This window comes from Gopherus flavomarginatus, chromosome 20 (assembly GCF_025201925.1).
Source record: "Gopherus flavomarginatus isolate rGopFla2 chromosome 20, rGopFla2.mat.asm, whole genome shotgun sequence".
Taxonomy (NCBI): Eukaryota; Metazoa; Chordata; order Testudines; family Testudinidae; genus Gopherus; species Gopherus flavomarginatus.
Window position 1 is genome coordinate 16244924 of NC_066636.1, and position 22531 is coordinate 16267454.

At 53.3% G+C, this 22531-nt stretch overlaps 2 protein-coding genes across 10 annotated transcripts in view; both read right to left on the reverse strand.

Annotated features, from left to right (window-relative positions):
- Positions 1 to 1538: 1538 nt before the first annotated feature.
- CASQ1 (calsequestrin 1) overlaps positions 1539 to 22531 on the reverse strand; it is a 40327-nt gene continuing 19334 nt past the window's right edge. The window contains exons 5-11 of the mRNA XM_050930011.1: positions 19598 to 19671; positions 18950 to 19080; positions 13865 to 13910; positions 10877 to 10931; positions 10119 to 10219; positions 3531 to 3605; positions 1539 to 2820 (exon numbers count right to left, since the gene is read on the reverse strand). Coding sequence (XP_050785968.1) covers positions 2668 to 2820; positions 3531 to 3605; positions 10119 to 10219; positions 10877 to 10931; positions 13865 to 13910; positions 18950 to 19080; positions 19598 to 19671 — 635 coding nt within the window. The 3' untranslated portion in view covers positions 1539 to 2667. The remainder of the gene's footprint in view (positions 2821 to 3530; positions 3606 to 10118; positions 10220 to 10876; positions 10932 to 13864; positions 13911 to 18949; positions 19081 to 19597; positions 19672 to 22531) is intronic.
- On the reverse strand, positions 6038 to 7986 carry LOC127037828 (uncharacterized). 9 transcript variants are annotated; one of them, XM_050929955.1, is made up of 4 exons: positions 7508 to 7986; positions 6889 to 7078; positions 6414 to 6508; positions 6038 to 6174 (listed from the first exon to the last, which is right to left on the reverse strand). In XM_050929955.1, the coding sequence occupies exons 1-4, from the start codon at positions 7921 to 7923 to the stop codon at positions 6141 to 6143; spliced, it is 735 nt and encodes a 244-aa protein (XP_050785912.1). In that variant the 5' UTR covers positions 7924 to 7986; the 3' UTR covers positions 6038 to 6140. The 9 variants fall into 9 exon arrangements, 8 of the variants coding, with proteins under 8 accessions (XP_050785912.1, XP_050785910.1, XP_050785906.1 ...); XM_050929953.1 differs by lacking the exon at positions 6414 to 6508 and adding an exon at positions 6651 to 6745 and having other exon boundaries at positions 6038 to 6221; XM_050929949.1 differs by lacking the exon at positions 6414 to 6508 and adding an exon at positions 6651 to 6793 and having other exon boundaries at positions 6038 to 6221.

A 22531-nucleotide genomic window follows, 5' to 3' on the forward strand; every position in this document is an offset into this window, starting at 1 on the left:
AGCATAGACCTGGTATCCTTGGCAACGCCAGCGAACAGCGTGGAGTCGCTCCAGCTCAGGTTCTCCCACCCGCCATTTAGTTGGAGGCTTGGCACGGGTGGTAGGCTCCAGCGTGCCTCTCCCCATCCTCGACGCAGGGGCTACCAGGGGGCCCAATGAGGCCGAAGGCTCCAGGCCCAAACACGGGGGACTGGGAGGTGCCAGCGCCGAGCAGGACAAGGGCTGGATCCTAGGCACAGCTGGCTCAGAAATGCAATGTGAGGGCGCCAGTGGATGCTGCCGGCACAATTCCTGCATTTTATTCCTCACCCAAAATCAAGTGGAACGTTGAGCGGTGGGTTAGAGCCGCTCAAAATTCTTTCATTGACCAGTTGTTTGGGTTGAAAAACGACTTTTTGAATGAGGTGAAAATTTGAAGTGCAACCTGCGACATTTTGGTGCTGAAACAAAGCAAAGTGAAAAATTGCATCATTTAGATTCCAAACAAAAAATCCATTCGCTTTCTGGGTTTTTTTTGGTTTTCCTCCTTGTTTCCCCAGGGGTGCAAAGGGGGTGGGAGGGAGGGAAACAGGAAACTGAAAATTTTCCATTTTGACTCTGTCGAAGTAACCCAAACGTTTCCACGAAAAAAATATCTGTAACCCCAGGAAACCAGTGAACGCCGATCGAAAATTTTCCCCAGCACATTCTTAATTGCCAAATTCAAATGGTCGCGCCCCTGGGTTTCCTACGCCCTGGGCTTGGGTGGCTCCTGCCACCACTGTGTTTCGCACTTGGACCTTTTTATACCACGTCACCCCCTCTTTTGGCTCCAAGGACCCTGGCCCCAGGTGCAGGGAGCTGGCTGATACCGGGTGCGGTGCTTTTCAAAGACCACTGCAGGAAAACCCAGGCACCACAGCTCTGCTCCCGACTTGGTTAACCGAACTCCTGACAATGACAAGCGAACCCATGGACGAGCTCAGTTACTGATTATCTGGAGGGGACCCCTCTGCCGTCTCATGCACAGGACTCATAGACTCATAGACTTTAAGGTCAGAAGGGACCATTATGATCATCTAGTCTGACCTCCTGCACAAAGCAGGCCGCAGTATCTCACCCACCCACTCCTGTAACAAACCCATGTCTGAGCCACTGAAGTCCTCAAATCATGGTTTAAAGACTTCCAGGTGCAGAGAACCTTTCACCAAGTGACCCGTGCCCCATGCTGCAGAGGAAGGCGAAAACTCCCCAGGGCTTCTGCCAATCTTCCCTGGAGGAAAATTCCTTCCCAACCCCAAATATGGCAACCAGCTAAACCCTGAGCATGTGGGCAAGACTCACCAGCCAGAGGAGGTAGGACAGATCCCAGTTCAGTCCTTCTCGGAAGCAGCTGGGTCCTACGTCCTCCAGATGTGGGCTCAGTGCTTCCTTCCCATCCAGACCCCGATGGACTAGTCTCTCGTGGCGTGAGAGTCCCGTCCTGACATCTTCAGCCAGGTCCCGGAAAAATGCACCTCATTGTTTGAACCAAATAAACAAAACAATCCGGAAGACCCTTGTGGTTCTCACTGTTCATTTTTAATCACGTTGGTTGTTACAATATTGAGCTGTACATAGTTGTTTAAAAATATACAAATTGTACATTGGCTGCCCCCCTGCGAGGGAGGGCGTGTGTGTTGGGGGTGGCGCCGTGTTGTTCCATGGGAGGAGGTAACAGTGCTGCAACGGAACCAGTGGAGATCACTGATTAAAAGTCCACACAAGGACACTGGGAAAGGGACGAGCTGCCGGTGGAGGAGGGGAAACACACAGAATGGATTTTTATCTCAGGTTGGCAAACAACAATTTTAAGGGACAGATTTCCTCTGATTTGGCCTTCAGTTTGCCTGCAGGCTTATTTATGCTTTGTAATGGACTGATTATGTCTGTACAGGACACAGTTGCCCTCTAGTGGTTGGGATGGGAGTTGCTCTACTGTGTGTCATTAGCCCTATAATGCTGAGAGAGAATGGGGATTCTTCTCTAGCTCCAGGCATTTGGTTTTTGTGAGGAGAGGGACTCAGTTATAACCACGATGTTCCAGCTGGGCTGTAACTTCCCCTCCACAAATTCAGGGGAGGGATTTAAAAGCATAATGAAAGCCAATGAGACTTGGGCTCTTCCGGTGCGTTTGAAACTCTCCCCCCTTTGATGTTTGGCTCAGACTGGGTGAACACCTGCCCCTCAGAAGGGAAAGGGCAAACTCTCCCGGCTCTACCATGGGGAAGGGAGTGGCCAAGAGGCGCTCATGACACGCAAGCGCGGTGTGGGATGCTCAGGGCGGGGGACCTGGCAGCTCCCGACTCACACGTGCTGAGATCAAAATCCAGTTGGGCTGCTGCAGACAGAGAGATGGAGGAGGAGGGGGCAGATGGACTCTATTGGGGGGGAGTTGTCCCCAGTGGGCCCAGTCTTCCCCTTGGTGTCAGCGTCCTGCAAGGGGTAGCGTGGGGCCGGGGGACGTTGGCTGTGGTCGAATCCATATAAAAAGGCATTATCATTAGAGTCTGGTGGCGTTCTTTGCTCCGGCGTGGCCATGGGCCCATCACTCCCACCCCTGAGCCCCCGGTGGAGTGGCACGGGTGCGACCCAGGCGGGGCCTGGCCTTGTGTGTCAGGCAGGCTGGGGATGCCCACAGAGAAGCACCTAATCTTCATCATCATCATCATCATCATCATCATTGTCGTCGTCGTCCTCTGTGTTGATCTCCCCCTCCAGCACATCCTCGAGCCAGTCCTCTAGCTCCTCTGTGGACGGCAGGTCCTCCTCATTGTCCATCTGCATCCAGATGCTGTCAGCCTGGGGTGAGGGGGGGAGCGGTGAGTTCCGGGGGAGGGAAGGAGTGGGGTGGGAAGGGCAGGAGGCCAGAGATGGGGTCACCCCCAGTGCTGGATCCAGCGTGGCCAGTCTCTCTGTGTGATGAGCGGCGCAGGTCTTGGATCCCAGTGTCCATACTGTACAGCTTCCCTGCCCCCATTGCTAGCCAAAGATTAGGCCCTGGCCTGAGCTCTCTTGGTCCCTGTGAACCCCAAGGCTGGAGCAAGCTGACTGGGTGCCAGGGGGAAGCTGGCCTGGGGCAGCCTGGGATGTACCCAGCTCTGGGCATAAACAGGGGCCTCCAGACCTGGCCCATAATTCATTCAGGCTCCAGGCTGGCTCCTCTGTGGCCCAGTGCGCTCCGCAGGGCACAGAGATCAGCGGCTGCACAGAGGAGGCTGGGATGCTGAGTGGAGCCAGTGCCGGGGCATTTCTGATACAGACCAATCCATGCAGAACACACAAGACCAACGCATGTTGGAAGTGTGTCCCCGAGCTGGGCTCCAGCCGTGCTGATTTCCCCAGAGCCGTGGCATAGCTCCGGCACACGTTTGAAACACAGATTGTGGGAAGGCAGGGCACTAGGCTCCCTCGACCCAGCAGGGGTCACATCCCCAGGGATTGCAGAGAGGCCGACTCCCAGCCAGACTGGCCCCGACGCACGAGCGGCCCCTGCTTGTCTGTATACTCACATCTGTGACGTTGACCACACCAATCTGGGGCTGGGACAGGTCGATATCGAATGTCTTCTCCCAGTATGGGATCAGCTGGAGCAGGAGAAGAAGAGCAAAGGTGCATGAGTGCGGCAACAAAGCCACGTCTGCTCTGCACCATGGCACCTGCCACTGAGCTAACAGAGACTCCCCATTAGCTGTTAGCACAATAGGGCTTCCGACGCACCATCAAACTGTTCAGGTTTCATCCAGCAGAGGGCAGTGGTGACACACCCCTATTCATTTTATTCCACATTCTAAAAGCACCATCTGCACCCAGACACTAACTGGCCTGGCATGGCCTCAAGGCCTAATGTGCGAACGTTGGGCACAAGGGTGGAGCCTCCCTTGGGACGGGCAAAGGGAAGTAGATGAAATAAGAAAGGGGATTTGTTATGGAGGCTGCCAGGCACAGACAGACCCCGTGGTTCCCTCTGGCTCCAGCTCCCAGCCTGTGTTGCCCAGTGCCATTTCCAGAGTGGGCTGAGCACACTGGAATGCCCCCCAGCCAGCCTCCCTGCACCCAAGGCAGAGTCACTCCGGGGGGCAGGAGGTGGAGTTGGGAACACCCACTCTCTCAGGAGGGTCTGCTGGCAAAGAACAACTCTGTGGAGCACAACACAGTCCACTATCACCTGTGAAATAGGATCTATCCATCAATCCATCCATCCATCCCTATACACCTCATCTATATCCATCTATCCCCATACACCTCATCTATCTATCTACCCATCCCCACAACCCCTATCTATCTATCTATCTATCCCCATACACCCCATCTACCTAACTATCCATCCCTATACACCTCATCTATATCCATCTATCCCCATACACCTCATCTATCTATCTACCCATCCTCACAACCCCTATCTATCTATCCCCATACACCCCATCTACCTACCTATCCATCCCTATACACCTCATCTATATCTATCTATCCCCATACACCTCATCTATTTATCTACCCCTCCCCACAACCCCTATCTATCTATCTATCTATCCCCATACACCCCATCTATCTACCTATCCATCCCTATACACCTCATCTATATCCATCTATCCCCATACATCTCATCTATCTATCTACCCCTCCCCACAATCCCTATCTATCTATCTATTCCCATACACCCCATCTATCTACCTATCCATCCCTATACACCTCATCTATATCCATCTATCCCCATACACCTCATCTATCTATCTACTCATCCCCACAACCTCTATCTATTTCTCTATCTATCTATCCCCATACACCCCATCTACCTACCTATCCATCCCTATACACCTCATCTATATCTATCTATCCCCATACACCTCATCTATTTATCTACCCCTCCCCACAACCCCTATCTATCTATCTATCTATCCCCATACACCCCATCTATCTACCTATCCATCCCTATACACCTCATCTATATCTATCTATCTATTCCCATACACCTCATCTATCTATCTACCCTTCCCCACAATCCCTATCTATCTATCTATCTATCTATCTATCTATCTATCTATCTATCTATCTATCTATCTATCCATCTCCATACACCCCATCTATCTCTTCATCCATTCATCTCTATACACCTCATCTATAATTATCTATCCCCATACACTCTATCTATCTATCCATTCCCACACACCCCATCTATCTATCTATCCCCATACACCTCATCAATCTATCTATCCATCCATCCATCCCTATACATCTCATCTATATCTAACTATCCCCATACACTCTATCTATCTATCTATCTATCTATCTATCGATCCCCATACACCCCCTCTATCTCTCTATCTCTCTATCTATCCTCACACACCTATCTCTCTGTCATTCTCCATCTATCCATTCACTGCCCCAAATGTGGTTAATCCAGAGTTAAAGTTTCCCATTGCTGCTTCCTGTCTTTTCAGAACATCAAATTCTGCTCCATTTAATCCACCGAAAAACCAGGAAATGCAGAGTTAGTACCAGCCCTGCCCTACAATCTTAACTGTGCCTCCTGGACAGGGCAAGGGCCCCTGGGATGCACTGTCAGTCTGTCTCAGACAGGGCGGCCCTGTGATAAGCAGATGGGAGGAATGACTAAGTCCATGTGCTGTTTTTATGTGGCCTGGTGAATCCCATAGCCCTGGACTTTTTCACTGGTCTGCGTGCACCACGACTGACTCTCACTGTGTTAGGGCTAGAGTGACCAGACATCCCGATTTTATGGGACAGTCCCGATAATTGGGGCTTTTTTTTATATGGGCTCCTATTACCCCCCACCCCCTGTCCCAATTTTTCATACTTGCTATCTGGTCACCCTAGTTAGGGGTGGCTGGAATAGCTCAACATACGAACGGCCAGACTGGGTCTGATCAAAGGTCCATCTAGCGCAGTATGATAGTGGCCAGTGCCCGGTGCCCCAGATAGTGGCCCTGAATGGCTGGACTGGCTGGGGGAGGGACACCTGGAGCAGCTGGGCCAGGGACAGCAGGACTGACTGGGGATGGACACTAGGATTAGCTGGGCCAGGGACAGCAGGACTGACTGGAGGATGGACACAAGGATTGGCTGGGCCAGGGACAGCAGGACTGACTGGAGGACGGACACTAGGATTGGCTGGGCCAGGGACAGCAGGACTGACTGGGGACGGACACTAGGATTGTCTGGGCCATGGACAGCAGGACTGACTGGGGGATGAACACTAGGATTGTCTGGGCCAGGGACAGCAGGACTGACTGGGGACGGACACTAGGATTAGCTGGGCCAGGGACAGCAGGACTGACTAGGGGACGGACACCTGGAGCAGCTGGGCCAGGGACAGCAGGACTGACTAGGGGATGGACACTAGGATTGGCTGGGCCAGGGACAGCAGGACTGACTGGGGGATGGACACTAGGATTGGCTGGGCCAGGGACAGCAGGACTGACTGGAGGACGGACACTAGGATTGTCTGGGCCAGGGACAGCAGGACTGACTGGGGACGGACACGAGGATTGGCTGGGCCAGGGACAGCAGGACTGACTGGGGACGGACACGAGGATTAGCTGGGCCAGGGACAGCAGAACTGACTGGAGACGGACACGAGGATTGGCTGGGCCAGGGACAGCAGGACTGACGGGGGGACGGACACTAGGATTGGCTGGGCCAGGGACAGCAGGACTGACTGGGGGATGGACACTAGGATTGGCTGGGCCAGGGACAGCAGGACTGACTGGGGGATGGACACTAGGATTGGCTGGGCCAGGGACAGCAGGACTGACTGGAGACGGACACGAGGATTGGCTGGGCCATGGACAGCAGGACTGACTGGGGACGGACACGAGGATTGGCTGGGCCAGGGACAGCAGGACTGACTGGGGGATGGACACTAGGATTGGCTGGGCCAGGGACAGCAGGACTGACTGGAGGACGGACACTAGGATTGTCTGGGCCAGGAATAGCAGGACTGACTGGGGGACGGACACTAGGATTGGCTGGGCCAGGGACAGCAGGACTGACTGGGGACGGACACGAGGATTGGCTGGGCCAGGGACAGCAGGACTGACTGGAGGATGGACACAAGGATTGGCTGGGCCAGGGACAGCAGGACTGACTGGAGGACGGACACTAGGATTGTCTGGGCCAGGGACAGCAGGACTGACTGGGGACGGACACGAGGATTGTCTGGGCCAGGGACAGCAGGACTGACTGGGGACGGACACGAGGATTGGCTGGGCCATGGACAGCAGGACTGACTGGGGGATGGACACTAGGATTGGCTGGGCCAGGGACAGCAGGACTGACTGGAGACGGACACGAGGATTGGCTGGGCCATGGACAGCAGGACTGACTGGGGGACGGACACGAGGATTGGCTGGGCCAGGGACAGCAGGACTGACTGGGGGACGGACACTAGGATTGTCTGGGCCATGGACAGCAGGACTGACTGGGGACGGACACGAGGATTGGCTGGGCCAGGGACAGCAGGACTGACTGGGGGACGGACACTAGGATTGGCTGGGCCAGGGACAGCAGGACTGACTGGGGGATGGACACTAGGATTGGCTGGGCCAGGGACAGCAGGACTGACTGGGGGATGGACACTAGGACTGGCTGGGCCAGAGACAGCAGGACTGACTGGGGGATGGACACTAGGATTGGCTGGGCCAGGGACAGCAGGACTGACTGGGGGATGGACACAAGGATTGGCTGGGCCATGGACAGCAGGACTGACTGGGGGACGGACACTAGGATTAGCTGGGCCAGGGACAGCAGGACTGACTGGAGGACGGACACTAGGATTAGCTGGGCCATGGACAGCAGGACTGACTGGGGGACGGACACTAGGATTAGCTGGGCCAGGGACAGCAGGACTGACTGGAGGACGGACACTAGGATTGGCTGGGCCATGGACAGCAGGACTGACTGGGGGATGGACACTAGGATTGGCTGGCCCAGGGACAGCAGGACTGACTGGGGGACAGCCACTAGGATTGGCTGGGCCATGTACAGCAGGACTGACTGGGGGATGGACACGAGGATTGGCTGGGCCAGGGACAGCTGGTTTGGCGGGGAAGGTCACCACAGCTCAAGCTGTGATATGTGGAAAGGGGCATCTGCACCCAGTGGGACCCCTTGTTTCTGGGCTGAGCTCTGTGGGAGTACAGCAGCACAATGGGGTGTTCCTGCTGTGGAGCTCTGGGGCAGAGGTGACAGGTCCCTACCGGGCACAGGGAAGTGCAGGGGATTTTCCCCGAGGGATCCGTGGGACAAAGATCAGGGGGTGGTAACGTCTGGCAGCTTTTTTTCTCCGCCGACAGACACCCCCCCACACATGTGTCCCGATCTTTTCTCCCTCTCATCTGGTTACCCTAGGCAGCTTTGGGGTGTTGGCTGGGCAGCACCCAGGTGCAGCCAGCTGCAGTTCACCAAGTCTGCCCTGAATGGGACTTTTACCTTAGTGAGGACAAGGTCTGACCATTTCTCCTACTCTGCATCCCCACTGAGCCTCAAAACACCTGAGCTGAGAGAGCACAACCGTGTCTGCCAGAGGTAGGGAGGGGCATCACTCAGCTCTGGCTGGCGGGGCTGGCATGTACCTTAACGCAGTATTTCCTGGCTGTCACAGAAGAGGTGTCGTGCAGTTAGTATTCTGGAAAGACACGAGGCCCTGCCAGCCAGCCAGAACTGTGCATTAATGATGCTTAGAGGCAGGAAGTCAGTCTGTTTATCCATCTATTTTGATGCTGGCAAACCAGGTGTCAGCTCATGACAACATCCTCACTGCCAAATACCCAGCTTGAATCAGTCTGGCTCACCTGCGTGTTAGTATTGTTAAAATTGGATCAGAAGAATGGGTTTAGTGTTTAGACGTTATTGAATGCTGGTGAGATGCTGCCAGCATTAATTACCCTTATAACGTCTGTATCCTACATTATAAGTTAATATCTGAGCGGTGGTATTGTGGGCCTCTGTGACTGTGTAAATCACCAGAGAGGAGAGAGACATGAACCAGGGTGACGTGCTGATCTTCAGCAGAAGGTGTCACATTCTGCCCAACAGGAAAGGTCCATCGACACCAGATTGTGGGATGTTAAAGAGGACAAAAGACATTGGTTGTTCTGTTCTTCACCCATGAAGACGAGTCATGCAAGTGGATTCCTCCCAGAGTTTTCAGCTAAGGGATAAAAGCCCCTAACAAGAAGGAATTGGATGTCTGTGCTGCTTGGACTTGGGACTGGGGAGCGGGGGAGTTGTTCTAGGCATAAGCAAGAGATCCCCAGCTGCTTAGCCTAGGTTAGCCCTGAAGGACGTATAGAGCCTGCTAATGATAGAGGCTTCCATTACCTTTGACAATTAAGACTGTAACTAATTTGTGTATCTTTGTTCACTTGGATTAACCCCGTAAATATCTCTCGTTTCCTTTTCCTGTTCAACAGATATCTTCATATTGTTCATTATTGGATTAGCAGCAATGCTACAAGCGTTGTCTTTGGTGTGAGATCTAAGGTGCAAGTGACCTGGGGCAAGTGACTGGCCCTTTGGGACTGGGCGTAACCTGACTAGTGCTGTGATTCTTGGTGCAAGGGACCAGCTACCATAGAGGTAAGCTCACCTGGCTGCTGAGGTAGATCTGGGGGTGTGACTCCGTGTGGAGACCGTTACAGTGCGTGCGGAGTTCCCACTTGATAACTGCCCTGATGCTGGCGCTCCATTGCACGCAGAATTTACACAGCCCTTCTCCTCACGGTACCAGTGATTCTGTTACAGCTCTGAGGCTGAGATCATCCCTGAGTTAAGGGCGCTGGAGTCCGTGCCATTACACCAGGCCTGGATCTGGCCCTTCCTCTTTACCCTCCTGCCCTGTGGCCCCACCCGTGGATGCGACCTGGTCTGGGGAGGCTGGAGCAGGCAAGATCCAGATGCCTTATAACAGGGTCCCCTGGAGGGGTAGTCCGTTCCTGGGCAGACAGGCCCTCGGAAAGGGTGAGGGAGGGTCTCTCGCTGATTCCACCTCAGCCTACAGCTACGCCTATTCCTCACGCTGGCCACCAGCGAGCCCCTGACTCTGGGCAGCGGCTCTGGAATGCGTGGGCGCCACATACCAGGGGAAAGTCCTCCGGGTCGATCCAGATGATGCTCAGGTCGGGATTGTCCGTATTGTCCTGTGCAACGTCCTTCAGGATCTCCAGGAACTCGTAACCGTCTGCCCCCGGAGAGAGCAGGTGGGTGAGAGACCAGGGCAAGGGCAAGTGGCCACTGGCCCAAGGAGCCGGGCTAAGCAGTGTGAGCTCCAGGGGAGAAAGGCCACCTCCCTGCCCAACCTCCCTCTCTCCTGCTGCCGCCCGCTGCATGCCAAGCTCTCCAGCCTGAACCCTCTCTCCCTGCACAGTAACACCCCCACTCCAGATCCCTCCCAGCTTATGAACACCCCCAACACACCCTCCCATGCACCCTGCTCCAGCTCCTGCCTCCTCCTCCCCCAAGGGCTGAGCATCCCAGCTCAGAGACAGGTTGGGGAGGGGCAATGAATCAGACACAGCCTGATTTCCATCTGCTGCTGCTTCTTTGCCCTGGTGCCACCTTCATGTGTCTATTTCACCTGCCTGACCTTAAGGTGGTACCAGCCCCACCTGCTCCCACTGCCCTCTCCTCCTGCCGTGCACCCTTCCCAGCAGCCAGACTTCTGCATCCCACCCGGCCTCTTAGAGCATAAAGGGCCCCTCCTGGGACTGTCAAGCACCCTTCATTGGAGGATGCTGCACCCCGGGCCCATAGAGTGCCCCCCTCGGGTGGGTCAGTGCCCCTCGCGCTCTGCTCAGCCTCTCTGCGTCTCTGCCCAGTGATCAGCGGCAGCTCTTACCAGGGTCATCTGCCTCTGCAAAAGCCACAATGTGGATTCCGTCCATGTCATCTTCCTGGGGAGCGAAGCAGAGAGAGTCACTGGTCACCAGGTGCATCCACCTTCCTGTTGTGTGTGGGGGTCAGACCCCTCTCTTGCAGCACAGGTCCAAATAGGGAGGAGTGGGGTGCAGAGTATGTTTGGGTCAGAGGATCAGCTGGGAGATGGACTGGTCTGCACACTCACCCACAGCCCCACTCGCACGTGAAGGCAGGTGCACACACCCCATTTAAACCCCCATTCACACCCATCAGTGCCCAGTGCAAACAAAGTGCAAGCTCACACCCCCATTCACACACCCCCTGCACACTCATCAGTGCCCCAATGCAAACCCTAGTGAAAGCTCACACACCTCATTCACCCCAACGCAGACATTCTCAGCCCATTCACACTCCGGTACAGACACATCCATACATAGTTATATCAAAGCTCCCAAGGACACTCCCTGCCCACATCCACACACCTACCCCCACACTACCATACTCATGTACATTCACTAGTACCATATGTGCACCATATGCTCACAGCCTCCTGTGAAAATACACCTACGCACCCAGGTGCCCCGAAAGATTTACATGCACAGAACTTGAAATACACGTGTCAAAACACACACACAAATATACACACAGGCTGTTATGGAAGTGGCCCTACTTTGTTGTGCACACACGCATAAAAGGATATATGTACACACGCATGCACACACCTTGACAAGTGTACACAGGCACGCACAGATCTCTGTGCATGCATACATGTGCAATACATGCAGATAACTGCAGGAATACACGTCCCACCCAAAGAAAGAGGCATGTATCAACATTGTCTCAGATATGCAAACACATCACACATATGCAAATCACAGGTACACACATTCTGCACAAACCAGACACACACAGAGCATATGTGCACACACATATACACACATGCAGAAGCACAATTACATGTGCGCAGACACACATATTGGATATACCACACACACATACATATACCCCATAGCATTAATCTTTCCCTCCAATAGACACACAGAGAGAACACCTACAAACCAAAGAATGATGCAGCTTAGAAAGTAACAGGACCAGTGATATTTTAGGGTTAGTGTTTATTACCAGATGTTGTCACATGCAGGAAATGTTGTTTGTTATATGTACTATAAAATATATTGGCAAGAGGCACACATATGAAACGCAGAAGTGACAACAGACTTTTAAAGGGGGAAAATATCTTACAAAATCAACCCCATCTTTATGATATAAAAAAATGTCAAATACATAATGGGATAGGGCTAGGCTAAAAATGAGAGCCCACATTTTCAGTCTTGGGTGCTTTGATTATTCTGAACTGCAGAACTGTCATTGAAGTTAGGATCAGAACTTCTGAAAAATGAAGCCAATGTTTCAGTTGCCTATGTCTAGATTCAGTTGCCTGATTTTAGTTTGAAAATTTGGCCCCTGTATTGTTTAGAAAACAAATTCCCTTCCCGGTGCTAATGACACCATGGCAGGTTGTTAAAACAGAAAGCCTGTGAAACATCTCATTTGTGCTGTCAGTTTCTGCTCATTTTCACTTGCTCATCAATTTCACTTTCTACTCATTGTCTAGTTGATTTCACTTTCTGCTTTTCCAGCACCAGCCCAAAGCTGATGCTTTTAGCTGCTGAAGAAACAGAAAAGTGTCTAAATCAAAACAGAAAAGTGTTTTGATGGAAATGAGGAAAAAATCCATGAAATCATTTCTATTAACATTCATTTTCTAAAATCCTTAACATCCCCCCCCACGCCCTTCCCCCAAACCAACATATAACCGTGGACCCAAACAGCTGGACACTGAGGCCCAGACCGTAAGGTATTTAGGCACCTAACATTCACTGACTATTTAACAAGTCATCTGAATGCTTTAATTAAAGGGCATAAATGTGTCCAGTTTCGTTGGATTTTTTTCATATATTTTTCATAAAGGTTTTTTTAAGAGCCAGATCTTCAGCTGATGTAAACCTGCTCTACAGAAGCTAAGAGTCTGGTCACAAGTGTGCGTGTGGTGCATTTTTAAGGAACTAAATAAAGAATAGACCCTATCCCAGCTGACTCCTTCACTCATCGAGTCTGATTCTCCATTGTCCTGACTTTTGTGCAGACATATACATCAGCGCACAATGGGTGTAAAGTGTTGCCATTCTGATCTGCTAACATTCCATACCCACTTGGCACAGATGTAAAGGATGGTACAAGATATAGGTAGGGTGACCAGATGTCCCAATTTTATAGGGACAGTCCTGATTTTTGGGTCTTTTTCTTACATAGGTTCCTATTACTCCCTAACCCAGTCCCAATTTTTCAAATTTGCTGTCTGGTCACCCTAGATATAGGGCATGGGAGAATCAGGCCTGAAGGGTTATGCATTCAGCAAGTATTGGGCCCAGTGACTTCCATGGGAGATTTGCCTGAGTTAAGGAACATGGGAGAAACTAGCATGAAACTCAGGAGCTGGAAGACATCAGAGATAGGGAAAGCTATTCAATCCTGCCTAGTCCACCCTGGGGGGCCAATCCAGGATTGTGCCCCAGGGATGTTTTCCAGGGGTTCAGTGCAGGATATATGGAGATATACCTGTCTCATAGAACTAGAAGGGACCCTGAAAGGTCATTGAGTCCAGCCCCCTGCCTTCACTAGCAGGACCAAGTACCAATTTTGCCCCAGATCCCTAAGTGGCCCCCTCAAAGATTGAATTCACAATCCTGGGTTTAGCAGGCCAATGCTCAAATCACTGAGCTATCCCTCCCACTATAACGTATGGCTTCAGGCACCCCAGTGTGTCATTCTGGGGGGCGGGCTGGGTGGGTGACGGTTCAGTGCCATGCTTGGGTGGGTTAGATGGCTGGTTGGCAAAGAGCTGGGCCCCTGACTGGCCATGCCATAGCACTAAGCTCACAAGCCACCAGGCCTTCTCTGGACTCACCCAGGTCTCATACATGCTGTCTGGCTTCAGCTTCCTCAGCGTTGACCTGCAAGATAACAACAGAGGCTGCTTTGAGGGAGTGTGTGAGGGACGGAGCCCTGCAGAAACCCAGCCCCCATCAGGCATGGCCCGGGCAGTCAGGTAGCATCTGCTAAGTCCATGCTCCTCCATGGTGCAAGAGTGGTCCTCAGAGTTTAATTACAGAGCCGGGGACTGAATGCCAAGGTGCCTGGATTCTGCCCCTAGCATTAAAAGGGAGAGTTGTATAATGGTTAGAGCAGGGGGCGTGCAAGTCAAGACTACTGGGATCTATACCCCACCGCAGGTAGAAATGTGGGGTAATGGTTAGCGAAAGGGAGCCAGAGGCAGGACTCCTAGGTTGTATTGCCAGCTGCAGATGGGAATGTGGGCTAGTGGTTAGAGAACAGGACTCCTAAGGTTCAGTTCTTGTACCATGCGCTGGGAGAACACAGTCTGTGTGGCGCTAAGCGTTGGGTGTTTGAAACTCTGAGCCAAAATTTTGCAACAAGTAGGGAAGAGACAGTGAGAGAGACAAAGGTGGATGGAGAGCTACAAAAGGGAACAAAGCAGCACAAAATCAAACACAATCCAGACGGGAAGTAACTGCCGAGCTATTTGATGGAATAAAGAGCAGCTGCCATGGCAACCAAAGTCCCTGATCTACCAGCGTTTAGCATGAGTCAGGCAGGGGCAGGGCCTCACGCACCATGGCAGTAAAATAGAAAAAAAGCAGAGATCTGGCCCTGGGGATCTAGTGCCCTTTGCAGAGCCATGCCCTGTGATCCTGGGCCTCTGTGCCGGGGGAACGTCACCCCTGAATCGCTCCTGTCCCGTCTCCCAGCAGCTCTGTATTGAGGTCGCTGGGTGGGGGAGGGAGGGAGGGGAGCGGCAGTTTGATCCGAGAGGATTAGAGTGAACAGGCAGCCAGGACAATGTGTCAGGAACATCCTTCTCCAGAAATGCAATCTGCTCAGGGGTGCGGCGCTGGGCTGTTAACCTCTTAGCTCCCAGTGCCCAGGGGCGGGGGGAACAGCAAACATGACAAACCTTTGGAGTTACGGAATGAGGTTCCTGGGTGATGCAGGTCAGGCTAGACGAGCCTGGGCGGCTCCTTCTGGTCTGAAAATGTAGGGCCCTGATTCTCAGCTCCTCAGTTCCTGTGCCTGGGCTGGGGTGTGTGTGTGTTAATTTGGCTTTCAGCTCCAGTGTCAGTTAGAGAAGCCTCGGTGCTGCTCTAATCTACACTCTGCTCCCCAAGAAACAGGGAATAGCCACAGTGCAGCACGGCCTGCTCCACCCACTACCCTGGGAACAGGACCTTTGTGCCTGCTCCATGCCCTCTGGAGAGGCCCATTGTGTGTGTGTGTGTGTGTGTGTGTGGGGAGGACTTGACAGCATAAGTGAGAAACAAGCCGGATGAATCTCCACAGCAACTCCTCTCCCTTCTGTAGGGTGTTGGAGTCCCTTTATCCTCAGACACCATGGGCAGAAGCCAGGCAAGCTGCCCCCATCCACTGTGCTTTCTGCACCCTGCGTGCCGAGGTTATGCTTTGGCTGCTGCTGAAATGCAGCCTCCTCTGGGGTGAGGCAGTGTAGTCACTTAACAGCCACACAGCTATGCTGCAGAGGCATCATCACCCACTGCTGAAAATGCAGCCGTCTCTGGGGTGGGACATGGTTGCTGTGCCACAGCCACACAGCACAGCAGTTTAGGGCAGGAAATGAAGGAGAATCCTGCCTCTAACTGACCGTGTGCAGTGGGGATGTAATGGAATTAGGCCAGGACCCTACAGTAACATCCCCACTCCTTGTGTAAGTGCCACAGGATATTTAGTGACAAGTGGTTGGAGCCTTGGAGTTGAATCTCAGCAGAGAGGGCTTTAGAGGGGACATGGAGGAGGACAATAGGACTGGCTCCAGAAAAGTCTGTCATGGGGGAGGCCACAGAAGGACAAAGCAGCTGAAACCCCCTCCCCCACCGGGACCCCAGGGGCAGCCTGGGCTCGGAAAAAAATGGGCAGAGCTGTCTGAGGAGGGAGCGTGGCTAGGGCACCTGGGGAAGACAATAATTATGCACCAATGGCCCCGCCCCCTGGAAATCAGAGCAGCTCCTCCTAGTGGAGGGCAGGGGGAGGAGGTATCTCAGGGCAAATCCCCCAGCAGGAGTGGATCTGGTCATGATGGGCTAGTGGCTGGGTGTGGATCACATCACTGCCTTTGCGGGAGGAGGGTCCCTTAGGGAGAGGAGGGGGATCTCACTCCATGGAGCCCCCAGAAGTAACCAGGAGCTGAGCCTCCTCCTGGGAGACAGACTCTGCGCCAACCCAGTGCCATGTTACTATGGCAGCAGGAGAATTTCCTTGCTCTGCCGCAGCCATAGAAACGGAGCTGTTGTCCGGCTGGGCAAACATTTTATCCCATCTCTAGCCACAGGCATCCAATGGGGAAACCAACGTCTGTGCCAGGCTGTGCCAGGCAGCTGTGCAGGGCAGCCCTGCTCCCCATGGTGAGCCAGCCGTGGTATCTCCCCATTGGGATCGCTCCCTCTCACCATCAACCCGAACTCCCCATGGCAACTAACTCTCCATGGCAACTGACTCTCCATGGCAACTGACTCCTTGGGGCAGCTGCCTAATGCCCCATGGCAGCCAGTGGTAGCTCCCTTCTCATCAAGTTCAATGGCAGCTCGAAATCCCAACTGGCTGTAGCTCCTCATGCTGACCCTCATGACCGACTGTAGCTCCCTGTTACAACTGACTGCAGCTCCCCAAGGTGACCGACTGTAGCTGTAAGTCAAAATGAACTGTAGCTCCCTGTTACGAGCCACTGCAGCTCCTTACTGTGCCTGACTGCAACTCCCCCTAGTGACTGACTGTCTCCATGGCATGACCGACTGTGCCCTTCCACACCCAATCACTTCTCTCTCTGCTGCGAGGAACCTCGCCCCCCTGAGAGCCATCCCCCATCACAAGCTCCCACCTGGCCCACCTACCCCCATTGCCAGGTGCTGCCTATACCTTCCTCCCCTTCGTTGCCAGTAAGACTGACCCACCCATCCCATCCCAGTTGGCAGAAGTGGGCCTGTGCTTTGAGTTATTTTTTGCTGATTGCTTTGCTGCTTGGTTCCAGGCCAGTCCTCGCCAGCCTCCCGAGACCCTTCTTGGAGGGATCCCAGCAGCCAGCCTGTTCCATACCAGTGAACGTAACTGGAATATGCTTCATGCAAAAGGTCTCTTGTAAGACATCATTACACAGCTTATAATCTACTGAGTACGATCATCCTATTTGTATAAATGTATCACTCTTGTCTCTGAAACTAGAAATATGAAATATCACTCTGAGGGCCTATTGTAATTATGCAAAGTGTAGGCCATTAATGGTGGTTTGAAATCTTGATGGTTCCCGTTAACCAGGACAACTGACTGTAGATGGGTGTGTTTTATCTGTAAGTCTTCCTATATATGTGTGTGCTGGCAAGTGGGCGATGACGTCTTGCAGTAACATGTGATCATGTCACCTGAATTGGAATCCATCTTTAACTTGGTGTCTTTCCATTGAGAAGGACGGGTGGGAACCCAGAGAGGGACAAAGGATTCCCGCCTTATGCAAAAGATATATAAAAGGGTGGAATAGAAGAAAGAGGAGAGGAGCCATCATGAAGAATGCCCTGGCTACCACCTGAGCTGGAACAAGAGCTGTACCAGGGGAAAGAATTGTGCCCAGGCCTGGAAGGTGTCCAGTCTGAGTAAAAAACTTACCGAAGCATCTCTGAGAGTGAGATTATCTGTATTTAGTTTGATTAGACATAGATTTGCGCATTTTCTTTTATTTTGCTTTGTGACTTACTTTGTTCTGTCGGTTAATATGTGGAACCAGTTAAATCCTACTTTCTGTATTTAATAAAATCACTTTTTACTTATTAATTAACTCAGAGTATGTATTAATACCTGGGGGAGCAAACAGCCATGCATGTCTATCAGTGTTATAGAGGGCGAACACTTTATGAGTTTACCCTGTATAAGCTTTATACAGGGTAAACTCATCTGTAAAACAATGATTTATCGGGGTTTAGACCCCAGTGGGAGTTGGGCATCTGAGTGTTAAAGACAGGAACACTTCTGTGAGCTGCTTTCAGGTAAACCTGCAGCTTTGGGGCAAGTAATTCAGACCCTGGGTCTGTGTTGGAGCAGACAGGAGTGTCTGGCTCAGCAGGACAGGGTGCTGGAGTCCTGAGCTGGCAGGGAAAGCAGGAGTAGAAGTGGTCTTGGCACATCGGGTGGCAGCTCCCAAGTGGGTTCCTGTGATCCAACCCGTCACACCCAGCCCAGCCCAGTTGGCAGAAGTGGGCCCGTGCTTTGAGTTATTTTTTTGCTGATTGCTTTGCTTCCTGGTTCCAGGCCAGTCCCCGCTGAGACCCTTCTCGGAAGGATCCCAGCAGCTAGCCTGTTTCAGACCAGCACTGCGCCCAAGGGGCTGAGGGATATACCCCATGTTCTCTGTCTATGGAATCGGCTCGTCCCTGCTACATCCAGCAGCAAACTCCTCACAGCCGGACCCACCCCTGCCAAGGTGGCACTCACCCCTGGAGACGTGCTGCCCCCAACACAAGCGCATGGTTCACCTGTGGAACTCAGCTGGGAGGTTTAATGATTATGTCTCCCTAGCTGTGCGCCCCTTCAGCCAACTCTGCCCACTTTCCCCAGCCCTGGCTGCCTACAGAAGCCCTGGTGTAGGGGAGTTTCTGGCCTCTTTGCCCTTCAGGGAAGTTTCCCCAGGTGACAGGTGGGGAAACTGAGGCACGTAGTGCTTAAGATGGCAATTTTCTAAAGCCTGGTGACTTCAGGCATTTGGACACTATAATGGGGTCTGGTATCTAGCAGCAGTGGAGATCCCCCAAATCACCAGTCACACCGGAAAACGTAGGCCTGAGTGGCTCTCCCAAGATCAGACAGGGAATCGGACTGGAAGCCAGGCATCTGGAGTCCCAGCCCAGCGTCTGAAGCACTAGGCCACCCTCCTGTCTTACTGGGGCTCCGACCCATCCCGCGGCTGGCGGCCCCCTACCTCTTGTGCTCCTCGATGAACTGCACGATCTCCTCCTCGCTGTTGGGCTTGTCAGGGATGGTGACGGGCTTGTCCATGAATGGCTCATAGTAATCGATCTCGTTCAGCTTCAGGGTCAGCTTCTTGGCCACCTGCGATGGGGCAAGGGCAGGTGGCCAGTGAGCAAGGGGTGTCTGTGGTCCGGTTACCATGACCCACAGGACCCCTCCCGCCCCAGCAGTCGCCTCAGCCTCGCAGGCTCCTTCCCTTGCTGCTGTGGGAGGGGCAGGAGCAATGGGGCCTGAACCTGAGGCAGATCTGTATGCCGTGCTGCCAAGGAGCTGGCATGGGATGGGTCTGTTGGCCCTGATCCCCCTTCCCCTCCATCCCAGGGAGCTTCCCTGGACTGCAGCCAGAGCAGTTTGTGCTTGGCAGCAGGGGAATCATGCCCGACTCTGCCCTGCCTCACCCCAGGAGGGTTATTCAAGGCCTATTCGCTTTAGCAGCAGCTGTCCATAGAGCTTGGAGATGGGCAGAGGGAGAGGGAAGGATCCCCTCCCCCCAAATGAGGGTCTTTTGCTTCCTGAATGTTACACAAGCTTCCCCTTCCCCATTCGCCATCTCTTGGCCCTGCCCCATCACTAGCTGGACGCTCCCCCTTGTGCCTACCTTGCTGTCGAAGGTTGCAAAGAAGGGTATGTATGGATGGAACTCCTCAGCGGCATCCACAAAGGCCTTGAAATCTGAAAGAGCCAGAGCCATGGGGGTCATGGTTATAGGCCTGTGAATGCCCACAGCCAGGGCTGGACCAGCAACTGCCCCAAACTAGGGTCATTAACTGGGACTGAACTCAGGCCCTTCTGTACTGACAGTGTGAGCCTCCAGCAACTCTTAACCAGCAGCTGTAGTAGACTCTTATCTCCTGCCAGAGGTCAGCCACAAGAGGGGACAAAGGCCTGCTCGCTCCTAACATGGGGGTACTCCAGTCATAACATCTCTTCCCCTCTCTATGCCTCCTCTCCTCTCAGGACTGGCGTGCTTTGCATGTGTTGATTGATTAGCCAATTAATTAATTACGGATTATTAAACATAATAACACCTACTTCTGCTGCATTTCCCACCTATACGTCTCAAAGATCAACCCATGAATTCATCAGTAAAACTGCTTTCGAATTATGCAGTACTCCTGGCTCCCACAGCACCCATTGAGACCACACCCATGTGAGAAACTGAGGCACAGAGCTGGGCAGGGACTTGTCTAAGGTAACACAGAGGGGAAGGAACCCAAGAGCACCGGGATCCACTTTTATGACCACACTTTTTTCCCAGAGATGGCAACAGAACTCACCAGCCTTGCTTCCCCGCTCTGACCCCAGCCACAAATTCATATTATGCACAGAGAATGCAGGGGGCCAGACTCTGGCTAGACCCCTCTGCTGCCCAGAGTGGCCCACTGGTAGATTTCTGAGTGTTTCTAGCACCTGCTCCCCATGCCCGATGCCTAATCTGCAGGGTCTCCCAGACTGCCCGGGACAGATCTCTGCTCAGCCATTCCCTCTGGCCCTCCAAGGCACTGACATGGGAAATCTGTCCCATCTTGGGCACTCCAGGGTTCCCTGTGCTGGGTTCACACCCCAGCTGCTGGGTTGCCCCAGTTAGGGAAGCTGGGCGGCCCGTTGCTCTGCCCTCTGGGCGATGGTGTGGCTGGGTTTATCCTTCCCTGGCCTTATTAGCCAGCTACCCGTGTGCATTCTCACCCTGCCAGAGCACCTCTGAAGCAGCTCCAGCACGGGGGGGACGGGACTCTGCTCACGGCCTGGTGCTGGGCCCCTCGTGGCTGGGAGATGCCCAGAGAAGCAGCCAGGGCTGGATGTGAAGTGGTGGCAATGGCAGGAGAAGTCGTTCTCTCCTCCTCAGTCAGGGTGGGACCCCTGCCGAAATGGATGGGACACTCTAACGAGGCCCCAAGCGCTCGGCGTCATTACAGCCCCCATGCCACAGCTCGGAGCACCCCAGCTGCAGCAGAGCATCTGCAACAATGGCTGGTCCAAGCTGCCTTGCAGAGAGGAGTAAGAGACCCCACCCAGGGGATAATTTATGGAGTAACTTACCCTTGCCCCAGCACCGTCAGTGAAGCAGGCGAGTTCAATGTTGATCCCCTCTTTATTTTCCTCCCATATCAATGCCCAACGCTTTATTTCAATCCTGATAACCGCTGACCTCAATGAAATCATGCGGCAATGAGTTCCACAGGTGAACCATGTGCTGTGTCCAGGTATGACCTGGGTTTCCTCTGTTTTAAATGTGTCGGCTCTTTCAGACTCGTTCGATTTGGGGTGCACATCGGCTCAGTTCTTAGCTGAGCAACGATGAAACTAGCCATGAAGACGACTGGGCTTGGGCCTCTGGAGGGGATGCAGGGAATCGGGCTGGGAGCCCATATGGGAGAGAGAGGAGCATGTGGCCTGGAAAGCAGTGGAACTGCTGAGGCTGGCAGGCTGGAGGGTGTGGGATCTGAAGCGAGGATTAATCTAGAGCAGGCAGGCAGATCTCCCCATCCTCAGGGATGCAACTGGGCCTGGAATGGTCACAGGCACCATAACTCCGAGGCCAGGCACCTCGCTTTGCGCCGGGTGAGCGGAGCTGTGACAACTGCAGGGCTGACAGGTTAAGCTCACTTAATGGTGGCGAGACAGCAGGCCCTGACCAGAGCTTGGCAAGAGGCTGCTGGGCTGTTAGTTCACGTGTCTGAATTCAAAACAGCAGCAGTGAGAATTTGCTCTCGGTCACCTCCTGGCTGGGTGTTGGATGGGACAAAATTGGCCCTGCTGTCACTGCACTGGGGCTGCACCAGGAAGGGCTCAGGGACTGGCCCCAACAGGGGAGACTTTTCCACAGCATTTTGTCTCCAGAAAGTTCACAAGGAGCTTACAAAGAAGCGTGAGTCCCTGCTTCAGGAGTGGAGCATGGCATCTGTTTAAAAGTACATTGCAATACTGCACAGGGAGAGCTCACCCAGCACTGCAATGCAGCCACCTCTGGGATGGGATGTGGCAGCTGTTTAACAGCACATTGCAATGCTGCGCAGGGATTGCTCAGCCAGCACTGCAATGCAGCCATCTCTGGGGTGGGATGTGGCAGCTGTTTAACAGCCACCCAAAACGCTACACAACAGTTCAGTGCAGGAGGTGAAGCTGCAGTAGATTGGTGTGATGGAGGTGGGACTGTGGAATCACTTGGCTGGGGTTTGGCCTGGACACAAGGAATGACAGCTCAGCTCTTACAAAAAGGCCAGGGGATCTTAGATGACTTATACATGGTCAGCCCCCAGTTTGTATTTGGCATCAGGCAGCACCTCCATCAGCACAGCACAGCACAGCGACCCCAGCCCCATGCTGGGGCATTGGGGTCAGCCTCAGAGGAGAGAGCACTCCCTACTGAGTCACCCACACCACTCCCACCTGCACAGCGCCCCCTAGCAACTCACTGGGGCACTGAGGACAGCACTGAGTTAGAGAGGAGAGCGCCCCCTACTGTATCATCAGCTCCACCTCCTTGGCGGCTGTGTCTGGTTACGTCGCCTCCTAGTGGCGGCAGAGGGTA